General features: G+C 42.6%; 1 protein-coding gene across 1 annotated transcript in view; it reads left to right on the forward strand.

Annotated features, from left to right (window-relative positions):
• Crybg1 (crystallin beta-gamma domain containing 1) overlaps window positions 1-13,302 on the forward strand; it is a 194,492-nt gene that overhangs the window by 134,112 nt on the left and 47,078 nt on the right. Inside the window, exons 4-6 of the mRNA XM_042684717.1 lie at window positions 5,302-7,576; window positions 12,357-12,404; window positions 12,490-12,608. Coding sequence (XP_042540651.1) covers window positions 5,302-7,576; window positions 12,357-12,404; window positions 12,490-12,608 — 2,442 coding nt within the window. The remainder of the gene's footprint in view (window positions 1-5,301; window positions 7,577-12,356; window positions 12,405-12,489; window positions 12,609-13,302) is intronic.

Raw genomic sequence — 13,302 nt, forward strand, 5'->3', positions numbered from 1 at the left:
CAACAGACTGTACCTAGGTGCTATTCAGTTTAATGGTTTTGCACCTGTTTATTGAGGATCTTCTGTCATGGTAGATGTACTAAGCAGGGAGGAAACCTTCAAGGATGATTCAGTACAGGGCCCTTGAAACGTTTATGGCCCCTTCTGTCACTCAGGGAGTAGTACACAAACCAGATAAAACTGCCAGATGGATTTTAACCACTGTAGAGGCTGGGTAATAGCTTCTGGCTCCTTGTTCTTTGTGTAAAGTGTAAAGGCTGGAGAAGTGTAGGGAAGGAAGAAATCACTGCTGTTTTTTGTTTGTTTGTTTTTGTATTTGGAGAAGTTGGTGCTCATACCTTGATAGCAGATTGTATAAGTTGGATAGGGCACTGTGGACTGTCTTCGAAACTGAGATTGTGTTTGGCCGAATACCCATTCCCCTACCCTTTAGTACAGGTGGAGGACCTGATAATTTGCCCAGCATAAGCAGTCTTAGACTGAATGGCTTCATTCTATTAGATTTCTGGACTAGGAAGTATGTTTGCAAGGAACTTGAGGAAAATATGCTTAATGAATAACGTGAATTACCTCACCTCCGCTACCAGCCTGGAGACCTTTGATATAGTCAGCTATTTATTCTGTAACGGTAGCATCAGAGAAATAACTTGAGTGAATGATGCCTATTATTTGCATAAGACCAGAGTGAGTGAATCCCTGAAACCTCCCAAACACCAGCTTACCTACCTGAATAGGGACACTTAACTTGTCTTCCAATCAGAAGGCAGCAGTGGACAAACCAGAAATGTTACACTGTTAAGGAATAGAGTAAACAAACATCAGCAGGTTGGGATCTTACAATGTAGCTCTTCTGTGCTGCTTCCTAGAACTAAACCAAATGTCCTTTTTCTAAGTACTGTTTTCTGCCTACACATTTTCTTTACCACCTCAGTTTATTTAGTTGTGTTCAGTACCTTACGCGTGGTAAACTATCCCCCAATAGAGAATCAGTAATTCTTTCTATTCCTTTGACCCATTTCTGTTGGGTAGGGTTTTTCAGACCCTTTGATTCTTTATGTGACTATATTTGTTGTTGCTTCTTGGTTGTTGATCTACTACTTAAAAGCCACTCCTTCAGTCCAGCTTTTTTGCTGATTAATTGGAGATTGGAGTATGTTGAAGTTTTCTGCCAAGGCTGATTTTGAACCTCTATCCTCCAGATCTCAAACTTTCTGAGTAGGTAGGATTACAAGTGTGAGTCACCAGCACCTGGTTCCCTATGACTGTATTCTAAGTAAAGATGATACTTAGACTATTAAAAAACAAAACAAAACTTGATTGAAAAGATAGACAAACTATTACCTGAAAAATGACCATGAAGCTACATAGTTTTTAATGTAGCTAGAAAACTTATTTTCCAAGTTTTCTACCAAGTGCTGTTGAAATTCTTAAAATGGTATATTTAAAATAGGAAGGAACTTTTTGTTATAACTTTGGCTTTTTAACTTTCAGATTCTTTTTCCCTCTTACTTTGGCTGATGGCATTATGATAGGAGTTATAGGAGCCTTCCTTCTAATCAGTCTTAACTAGGTTAATTGCAGTGACTCTGGTAACACAGCTTAATAGCACAGAAGTTTGGTTGTAAATGGTATTTTGATCTTAGTGCAAATCTTTAATGTGTTTCCTGTCCTTAGGTAGCTGTTGGCTAACCTGTAGGTTTTCCATTTACATCATAAGGTACGCTTTGATCTTTGATTAGAGTACTGTTCCTTGCCCTGATTGGTGAGAATTTGTTTTAATGTTCCATGGTTTGTGACCATCCCTCACTAATTGGTTCAGCATCTGTAAACACTATTTCTAATCATACTGGTTTTAAAACTTAATCTTTATGCTAATTTTGCTTTTAAATTTATGCTAAGAGCCTACGGTAAGGTAAAGCAGTGCTTGGGATAAGTGTATGAACAAATATTAATAATATTAGTATTACATGTATTTTTAAAGTATTAATAATATATTAGCTTTTCAATTATATTAAAATATTATGCTATTAACATACTAATTAAGAATAAAACTCTAAATTTTCATTTGAGAAGGACTGGAGGATATCTAGCCCAGACTTCTCATTTCATCCAGAAGGGAAAGGTATAACTAGAAACTTAGGACAGCCAAGTTCACCTCGGTCCTTGTGTCTGACAAGAGAAGAGTTTCAGTAAAACTTAAACAAAGTAAAGGTGACAGGAAAGTTTATTAGAAGAGAAATACCACAGAGACAGAGAGCATGTGGCATGGATGGGAAAATAGCACTTCAGCTCACCTCAGGGTTATTGAGATTGACCTAAAATAGTGTTAAATAGTGAGAATTAGTGTCCCGGAAGACACTTCTGATTGGTAGATCTCCTTTCTGTTTCTTATAAGGTCCTGGCACCAAAACTTTTAGTGTCCTGTCTTATTTCCTCATTCTTTTGTTGCCCCTGTCCCCATTTACTTGTCAGGCAAGTTTGGTTTTATCAGCTCATCCTGCCATCTGCAAGCTGCTGAGGCCTTAATTCCCCGACTGCCTGGCTTTCTACTAACTCCTATGTCTACTGCTTGTTCCTCCCTAGGCATCCCAGGCCCAGCCTTCCTAAAGGCCAGTTTCTGTGTCTTCTCACCTTTTGTTCTGTTATGAAGTGGCCTCTAAAACCTGATTATCTTATCGATTTCCTGATGACCAAGTGATATAAGATGGGGACAACCAGAGGAGCTACTTCAGAGCAGTCTTGTCTGACCCTGAATACAAGCACAGTAGTTCAGTGGGGAGGCTTGCAGCATCTGACACCACAGTAGTTATTACAAATCAGGTCCCTGTCACTAGCTGTGGGGCTTCAACTTCATCTCAAAAAGAGAATGTACAAAGTTGTGCAGTAAGTCAGCTAGCTTGAAGCAGCTCTCAAGTGCTTGGTAGTCATGACTGTGAGTGGTTACTTTTCTATTTTACTAACCACTAGACCAATGTTTTTCTTATTTCTTTTTTTCCTTATTGTCTTTTTTTTTTTTTTGGGTCCGGTCGTGGGGCCTGAACTCTGGGCCTGGGCGCTGTCCCTCAGCTCTTCAGCTCAAGTCTAGCGCTCTACCACTTGAGCCACAGGGCCACTTCCGGCTTTTTTCTTTTTGTTTATGTGGTGCTGAGGAATCGAACCCAGGGCTTTGAGCATGCAAGGCAAGTGCTCTACCACTGAGCCACCTTCCCAGCCCTGTCTTTAACCCTTGGAACCCTTCTCTGAAAGCTTATATACAAATGATATATACAACATAAAGGGAAGCCGAAACAATAGTGGAGGCCAGGCTCCTGTGGCTCATGCCTGTAATCCTAGCTACTCAGGAGACTGAGATCTGAGGATGGTGGTTCAAAGCCAGCCTGGGCAGGAAAGTCTGTGAGACTCTTAACTCCAGTAAACTACTCAGAGCTGGGAGTGGTGCTGTGGCTCAAGGGCTAGAGCACTAGCCTTGAGCAAAAGAAGTTCAGGGACAGAGCCTAGGCCCTGAGTTCAAGCCCCAGGATAGGCACCAAACAACAACAAACTACAGAAGTGAAACCAGACATTGGTGGCTCTTAACACGCAATCCTAGTTACTTGGGAGGTTGAGAATGAGATCCCTCTTAAACCATAGCTGGGTACAGTGGTGTGTGCCATCATCCTAAACCATATGGGATATTAGTAGGATTGCTATTGGAGTACAGTCTGAGAAGAACTGTCCATGAGACCTAACCCAACCCTAACCCTAACCCTAACCACAATGGAAGCTGGACATGGTGGCACACCTGTGATCCTACTGATGACAGGAAGCATAAAGGTAGTCATACCACAGCTGGGGTGTACAGTGGGGTAGAAAGCGAAGTCCTTACCTAAAAATGGTCAGTGCAAAAAGGCCTAGAGATATGGCAGGGCTAGATATTAGCTTGTCTGCCAGACTAGCAACTTTGAGGCTCCTTAGTTCAAATCCCAGTTCAACCAGAAAAACAACCACTCCATCCTTCAGCCCTCATTAACAACTTCTCTGTTCTAAACAGCTGTTTAAGCCATTTAGTTTTTGTTTATTACAGAGAGAGAAGGCAGAGGCCAGACGTAAAGTAACTTGAGCAAGTTCACATCAACGTTAGTGTGAGAGCCAGGAGCAGAGCCAACAGGGGTCAGACAGCACCTTCTGTTTGTTTGAAAGGAAACACTATACATTCAAAGGTGGCAGTCCCATTAGACAGGACATGTGACTGCCCAGGAAATGGTGACAAAACAAATGATTGGATAGTTAGTAAATAACTTCAGGTCTATCCATATGATGGACTTTGTTATGCAGACATTAAGAAAATTTTTTAAAGCGGAGCACTGGTGGTTCACAACTAGCAACTCAAGAGACTGAGATCTAAAGATCATGATTCAAAGCCACACAGGCAGGGAAGTCCAGGAGACTTATCTCTAGTTAAACACCAAAAGAACCAGAAGTGAACTGTGGTTCAAGTGGTAGAACTTGAGCAAAAATGCTCAGAGGCATTGCCAAGCCTTAGGACTGGCACCAAAAATAAATAAGTATTAATTAATAAAATAGTTGTTATCCAGGTGTACACCTGTAATCCTGTCTGCTCAGGAGGCTGAGATTTGAGAATTGTTGTTTGAAACCAGTCTGGACAAAAAAGTCTATGAGACTCATATCTCCAATTAACCAGCCTCAAGGTGGAAGTGGGGATGTGGCTCAAGTGGTAGAGTGCTAGCTTTGAACAAAAAAGCTAAGGTATAGTGCCCAAGCCTTGAGTTAAAGCTCCAGTACTGGCACCAAAAACAAAACAAAACAAACAAACCCTAGTTGATAGTATATTTAGGATTGTTTTAAAGGATTCATAAAAAGGCAAATGTTGGCTGGATGCCAATGGCTTACGCCTTTAATCCTGGCTATTTAGAAAGCTAAGTCCTGAGGATTACCGTTCAAAGCCAGCCTAAGCAGGAAAGTCCATGAGAGCCTTCTCTCCAATTAACCACTAGAAAACCAGAAGTGGTAGAGTGCTAGCCTTGAGCAAAAGAGTTCAGGAATAGTGCCCAGGCCCTGAGTTCATGTCCCAGGACATAAAAAGCAGGGCATGGTAGTACATACTTGTAATTCTTGTATTTAAGTAGCTGAGGCAGGAGGATGGAGAATTCAAGGTCAGCTGGGGCTACAAACTCTGTCCCCAAAACAAAACAAAGATGGCAAATATTATATACTGGGAAAGTGTTACCGTTTTGTAACAAATTGGCTTGTGTATTAGCTTTTGAAAACCAGGTTGATAACTATCCTGCTTTTTTCTTGCAGCCCTGCCAGACCCAAAAGTGTGGAACTAAGTCTGAAAACCCCCAAGAATTCTGACAGTTCGGGAAATGAACACAATTCATTCAGCCAGCCAGTTCATAAGGGAAACACTGCCACCAAAATCTCCTTATTTGAAAACAAGCGGATGAACAGTACTCCCAAACACCCCGACGTTCGCAGCACAAGGAGCATCCCTCCTTCCAATAAGACGTTTGTTGGGAGGGCAAAACTGAATTTAGCCAAGAAAGCCAAGGAAATGGAGCAACTTGAAAAGAAAACGGTGCCAAACAGCCAGCAGAATGGGGTGCTGGCGAAGGACCCCCCAGCAGAAACCAGAGCTCCTGTTCTCCCAGTGGCTGGAGGAGTTGGCCAAGAGCTCCCTGAGGGCCAAGCCCTAACTCCGCAGCCTAACCAAGGTGACAAAGCAGATGTGCAGACAAATGCTGGCTGGGTTTCAGAACCAGAGGCCCCTACCATCACGGACCCCATGCCCTCAGGAGAGGATGACTCAGAGGCTGCAGGCAGCAAACGACTTGAACTCAACACAGCTCAGGATGGCTCTGCCATTGTTGATACCAAAGATTCTCCTCCAAAGCCACAGGATGTGTTCTGTGACTCACAGCCCCCAGCTGAGTCATGCCAGGGGCCTTCTCTTCCCCTTGTGGACATTCCCCAAAATGGGTGTGCTCAAGTTCCTATAAGCCACTTGTGCCCTGACCTCCAAGAGTCAGAAAGCCATAATGGATGTACCTTGCCTTCATCTCCTTACATTGAGAAAGTGCCACTCTCTGCAGGTACAGGGGAAGAAGACAACCATCCTTTGTCCCCAAAGCACAGCCTAGAAGCTGTGGGACCTGAGGCTCCATCCAAGGTCCTTGTACAGGTCAGGTCCTTCGTGCTTCCTGCAGAGAGCACCCAAGACGTGAGCTCCCAGATCATCTCAGAAAGCTCTGAAGTTAGAGAAGCACAGTTGCCGAGTTGCCACAGTAATGAACTTGAAGTGGTTTCCGTTGCAAGTTGTGATCCTCAGCAAGAGGAAGTAGCGGGTAACAAGAGCACCTCGCCCACAGACACTCCTCACATAGAGGAACGTGTGGCAGAGCCAGGCTCACACATCATGCCGCCAGAATCTGCAAGATCTCTGACCACTCCTGCTCCAAATCACAGCAGCAGGATTCCCCTGCCTGCTGAGGCCAGCCCCACCAACTCTCCCCAAACCAGAAATCAGTCAGAAACGCCTCCAAGGCCAGATGAAAATGTGGTGAATGGCCAGGATAGTCCTGCAAGTCATTTGAATGTTTCTGCCACTAGTGATGATAGTGTCTTTGATTCTTCTTCTGATATGGAAAAGTTCACTGAAATCATCAAAAAGATGGACAGTGTAGTTTGCGTGCCCCAGAAAAAGAAGAAAGCCAGGATGCCCAACTCTCCTGCCCCTCACTTCGCCATGCCTCCTATTCACGAGGATAATCTAGAAAAGGTGTTGGATCCCAATGTGTTCACCTTTGGTTTGGGGAAAAAGAAGGAGAACCTGCCAGAACCACCACCAGCTTTGCATTTGATGGACAACCTGGATCCCAAATCTAAACTGAGACCCAAACGTGCCTCCGCAGACCAGAGTATCCTCTTCAAGTCCTTGCACCCCAATGCTAGCGGGAAAAACGAGCCTCAGGCAACCCCTGAAGTCAGTGACAAGGGGAGCAGGGATGTCAGCAGCGGGGGAGTGAAGAGATCAAGGCTAGAGAAAAGCACCCTCTTCTCAAGCATGTTGTCTTCCTTGCCACAAGATAAGGTCTTTTCTCCCTCGGTGACGTCAGTCAATACGATGACCACATCTTTTAGCACGTCGCAAAACCCTTCTCTCTCATGTTCTTCAGGGGCGCAGCCCAGAACGGAAGGTGCCCCGCCCTGTGCCTCAGACAAAGAGCAGCCCCATCTGTCACCCCACAACTCCATACAGGTCTTCAACTTCACCTCGTCCAGTCCATCTTGTTCAGGCTTGAAAAGTTCAAGCCACATGGAAAAATACCCACCCAAAGAGGAACACAAAGAAGAGCTGAATTCCCGGAGCAACCTGCACTTGCCAGAAATGAAGTTTTCTGAAGTTTCCACGCTGAGGAACCATGAGGGTATTGAAAAGGCTAACCACGTGGAGAGTGTTCTTAAGCCCCACTTGCCAAACCACGGAAACAGTGACACTGACTTCATGGGTCTTTTCAAGCCGAGCCGCTATGACCCAGGCATTTCTTTCTCTGGAATGTCATTACCAGATCCAGCGGTAAGTACCAACCACTGGCCTGGGGTATCCACAGAGCTGGGAGGGAAAGGACAGTGAGCAATCTTACGCTGTGCTTTGAAAGTGGTTGTGTTCATGTCTAATTATTTTCTACTCATCACGTATTTGAAAACCAGCTATGCACAGGAAACTATCAAGGCCCAAGAACAAAGTATGAAAGTACTTTTCTCAAGACATTTGTAGTCTACATGTTAATATGTAGCTGGTAGAGTATACATTTGATGCTTTGAGTTCAGACAAATGAGACTTTTTCTTTCCTATCCTGAGTAGCAGCACACAACACTGTATTTAGAATTTAGATGTGTGGAGCAGCTTTCTCTGTTTGTGAAGGCCCCACCCAGCTAAGGGACCATTTCTTCTTTCTTCTATGCTGTGAGATTTCCCTCATTCTCACAGAAGCAGTAATGTACATCCCACATCCTTTCTGTCGACAAGGAGTTAGCTTTCATCAGGGAGATAATTCTTTATCCTGCAGTTTGAAGCATAAAACATTTTGGTTTCCACTAGCTCTTTAATATTGTAAAGAGTACAGTAAAATATGACTTTGAGGGAGTTATCTTTTCTCCATCTTCTTTGTTCTTTGTTCTTTGTTTTTGTTTTTGCTTTTGTGCCAGCTTTCTGCTCAGGGTTGTCACTCAGTCACTTGAGCCGAACCTCTACTTGTGGCTTTTTGCTCATTAATTGGAGATAATAAGAGTCTAATGGATTTTTCTGCCCAATCTGGCTTTGAATTGTGATTCTCAGATCCCAGCCTCCTGAGTATTGAGGATTATAGGTGTGAGCCATCAGCACTTGGCTTGCTATAAGTTTTGTTATTTGTTTCTTTGTATAGCTGAGTAGTTTTGGTTTTCTGTGGGGGTTTTTTTTGGGGGGGGGACGAGGGAAGGCATGTGTAGGTCCTGGGACTTGGTGCTGTTCTTGTTCTTTTCAGCTCAAGACTACTACTTTGCCACTTGAATTGCAGCTCTATTTAGTCTTTTTTTTTTTTTTTTTTGCGTTTAATTGGAGATAAGAGTCTCATGGACTGTCCTGCCTGGACTGGCTTCAAATTGCAGTCCTCAGATCTCAGCCTCCTGAGTAGCTAGGATTACAGGCATGAGCCACCAGAGCCTGGCTGATTGGTTGTTTTTAAGTGTTGGGAATCAAACTCAGCACCTGCTAAGCTTGTGCTCTACCACTGAGCTCTGCTCTCCAGTCTAGCAGGTGTCTTCACTATCAGTTTTCAAGTGAATTTATGCCCTTTTGCCGCCATACCTGATATCCAAGTTGAGGGAGGACAAGGAAATAGGACGGCAGAATATTAGGAGGAGAGCTCAGCCGTGTTTGTCTAGAAATATGAGTGGAGCTTGCAGAAACTGCCTGCTACCTTTTCTCACCTGGACAAGGTGCTATGGTGAGTTCAGTGGGTTGCATTGATTCTACTGTGATTCTGTCATACGATGTGATTTGCAAAACTCTTTTTAAAAATTTTTTAAATTAAAAAAAAATTTTTTTTGTCAGTCCTGGGGCTTGAACTCTGGGGGTTGGGCGCTGTCCCTGTGCTTTTCAGCTCAAGGTGAGCGCCCTACCACTTGAACCACAGCGCCACTTCTGGTTTTCTAGTGGTTTATTGGAGATAAGAGTCTCATGGACTTTGCTGCCTAAGCTGGCTTTGAACCTCGATCCTCAGATCTCAGCCTCCTGAGTAGCTAGGATTACAGGCGTGAGCCATTGGTGCCTGGCTGCAAAACTCTTGCAAAACCCAAAGTTGGCCCATTATGGTGAGACATACCTGTCACTCCAGCAATCAGGAAGTTAAAGCAGGAGGACCTCAAGTTCCAGACCAGCCTCGTTTACTTAGCAAGACCTTCCTTAAAAAATCTGTATGTACGTGTCTAGCAGCAGTATATCTATTTTCCATGTTTGTGAGTTTCAAACTTTTTGGTCTTAGGATCCATTTACATTAAAAAATTGAGAACTTCAAAGAGCTTTTGCTTATATAGGTGATAGGATAATGTCTATCAGAACTCTATTCGAAACAAACTTAACACACAAAAAAATTGAAATGCCAGAAAATGTAAGTGCATATGCTATTTGCCCTCAGAACAATGATATTATCACATGTTACAGAACTATGTAAGCCTCTGAACACTTTGAGGAAAAGAGCTTAGGAAAAAAATAATTAAAAGGTATGAAAATAGCGTTGACAGAAGAGTATCTATCTAACTGTAGCACTCAGAAAAAATCCTAAGACTTTTTTTGTGGGAGAAGTGGATTTATTTTTTGCGTCTCACTATGTTATCTATGCTGGCTTTGAACTTGTGATTTTCCTGTCTCAGTTTCCTGAGTGAAATGATTATAGGCGTGCACTCCCATTCCTAGCAAAGATTTTCTTTTTCTTTTTGGTACTAAGGTTTGAACTCAGGGCCTTCAAGTGCCAGGCTGGCACACTGTACTTGAGCCATACCTCCAGCTTAGCACTTTGCTAATTAATCAGAAATGGAATCTAGAAGGCTTTTTCAGCCCTAGCTAGCTTCAACTCGTAACCTACAGATCTTAGTCTCATGAGTAGAAGCCACTGTGCAGCGCCTCTAAGATTCTTAACTCTTTCTCTCCAGCACAAAATTTCTGCTGGCCTACTTCTCATTCATTATAGCTTTGATCTTTTTAATTATTCTTAGATTACTTGTTACTAAACTGCAATCTGACAGTCTTGATAAAATATACAAAGCCTAGGGCTGGGAATGTGGCTTAGTGGTAGAGTGCTTGCTTAGCATGCATAAAGCCCTGAGTTTGATTCCTCATACACAGAAAAGCTGGAAGTAGCACTGTGGCTCAAGTGGTAGAGTGCTAGCCTTTAGCAAAAGAAGCTTAGGGATAATGCCTGGGCCCTGAGTTCAAGCCCCAGGACTGGTAAAAAAAAAAAAATACACACACACACATACACACACACATACACACACACACACAGCTTCCCTATAAAAACTAAATCACATAAAGTAAAAAAGAAACAATGCATAATATTTTTCTAGACAATAATATTTTTCTAAGCAATGCATAATATTTTTCTAGACTGAGACATATGTCTATACACACACACACACACACACACACACACACACACACACACACACACACACACAAACACACATACACACACACACACACACACACACACATATTATTTTTTTGACTGGAAATATGACCCAAGGGGTAGAACACCTGCCTAGCAAGTTCCAGGTTCTGAGTTCAGACCCTAAGATTGTTCCCCAACACTATCTTTTAGGTGCTAGCCTTTGTTAGCTATATAGCTAGTCTTATTTTTTCATGTTTTTGTTGTGGCTTTTTAAGCTCTTTATAATTTTTTTTTTTTTGGGTCCGGTCGTGGGTCCTGAACTCTGGTCCTGGGCACTGTCCCTCAGCTCTTCAGCTCAGGCTAGCACTCTACCACTTGAGCCACAGTGCCACTTCCGGCTTTTTTCTTTTTTGCTTATGTGGTGTTGAGGAATCAAACCCAGGGCCTCATGCATGCAAGGCAAGGGCTCTACCACTGAGCCACCTTCCCAGCCCCTATAATTTTTTTAAACTAGTTATACCAAGAGGTTTCAATTCAGTGTGTCAATTTATAAATATAATGCATCTCCATCAGTGTCGCCCCCTTACATCATTCTTCTTGTTTTTAATGTTTTACCTAAATTTTGTTTTTAAATGTTAAGCTTCTTATTTTTTCTACTTCTAACACATACATATAGCTAGGTTCAGGCCATACAGGTAATAATAACGCCTCAGTGGGCCTTTCTCTGGTCTGTGGTCATGTTCCACTGGTGTGATGCAAGAGTCATCAGATCAAAGACAGGCCTTAGAAGAGGCATCTCCGTCAGCACAGGACATATTTTATGCATGTGTAATTATCATTTTTATTATCTTATGCATTTCTAGTTTTACTGGTCATGTCAGATGGTCTTGAAAATGATTACTTTTGAAGCCATATAAAATAAAAGATACTTATTTTGTGTATCAGTGAAGGGGGATTAAGCCCAGCACCTGTGGCTCATGCCTACCTGTAATCCTAGCTACCTAGTAGGCTGAGATCTGAGCATCTGCCAGACAGGGACAAAAAAATCTGAAGATTCTCCAATTAGCCAGCAAAAAAGGGAAGTAGAGGTGTGGCTCAGAACACCAGCCCTGAGTAAAACAATGCCCAGGGAGAGCTCAGGGGCCTGCGTTCAAGCCCCAGCAAAGACAAAAAAGAAAGAGAGGATTAAATATAGTGGGTTCAATGTGTGTTGTAAAATATAACCTATCAACTTTTATTTAGACTAGTAGTTGTTATGTGATGGCAGATGTTACTATGGCAACACAATATTTACACATCCAGATAGGGTGTGTGCATGAAACAAAAATTGATCTAGGTTCTTGTAGATAAGTGATTAGTACTTTCTAATGTTTATCTATTTGAGATTATTTGAATTATAGTCTAACAGTTGGTTCTGTTATATAAAACAGAAATCTGACTTGGGCCCTGAGTTTTCTAGCATTGGTGGATATGAGGAGAAATTGAAATGGCAAATTGAGTTGGATGGGAGAAGCTTGCAGTTTTACTTATCCAGATTCAGAGAGAGTTTTAATATAAGTTGAGCATAAAGTTGGGTGGATGGGCATGTTTTAAAACTGATAAATTGGCAAGTAAATATGACCTCCTCTGAAGGATCAGAGGGAGAGAAAAGAAGATTACTGTGTAGCATTTTAATTATTTGTTGTGTTTTTATTTGTCTGATTTTAGACACTTAGAGGAAGCTTACAAAGTAAACTTAATCCCCGACCAGGGAAGGTAAGACTCTATTCTGTTTCCGTTCTGGGTTGTATTGTGGTTTGACACAGTGTGGACTGGCACTAGCCCTTTGATTTGCTTGTAGGTAGTAATATTCAGAGAGCCCGAAGTCTCGGAGGAGTGCATCGAGGTGTTTGGAGACATAAAGGACTGCACCTCCTGGAGCCTCTCTCCAGTGATCCTCGTCAAAGTGGTTAGAGGATGGTAAGTGTGACACGGGGCCATCCTTGCTTAGCCTATGGATTTCCCATTCTTCTTCATGCTTTTTTTTGTCGGTCATGGGGCTTGAACTCAGGGCCTGGGTGCTGTCCCTGAGTTCTTTTGCTCAAGGCAAGCACTCTACCACGTTGAACCACAGCTCCATTTCCAGTTTTTAAGTGGTTAATTGGAGATGAGTCCTATGGACTTCCTTGCCTGGGCTGGCTTCAAACCACAAATCCTCAGATCTCAGCCTCCAGAGTAGCTAGGATTCCAGGCGTGAGCCACCGGTGCCTGGCTTCTTCACATTTTTTGGTCCTCTCTGTGTCCTTAGGATCATGCCGCTATCAGGCAAATTGCAGGAAATGATTCTTGTGGTACAATAAGGAATTTACAGCTAAGAAACAGTCTGAGTCATGGTTCTGATTATAGGAGGTATATATGTTTCTGGGAGAAAAGTCAGAAAAGTACAATAGAAGTTTCTTTATATACCTGTGGAACATTGCTTTAGAATAGTATCCATCATGGCCCATAATACTCTCTTGGCTTGTGAGAGTTTTGTTTTGTTGTTTGTTTGTTTTCTGTGCTGATATTTGGTTTTTAATTCAGTGTTTTGGCTTTTGCTTAAGGCTAGCACTCTAGCACTTGAGCCACATCTCCACTTCTAGGTTTTTTCTGGTTAATTAGAGATAAGAATCTC

The sequence above is a fragment of the Dipodomys spectabilis genome, unplaced genomic scaffold (assembly GCF_019054845.1).
Source record: "Dipodomys spectabilis isolate Male_0828 unplaced genomic scaffold, ASM1905484v1 ptg000001l, whole genome shotgun sequence".
Lineage (NCBI taxonomy): Eukaryota > Metazoa > Chordata > Mammalia > Rodentia > Heteromyidae > Dipodomys > Dipodomys spectabilis.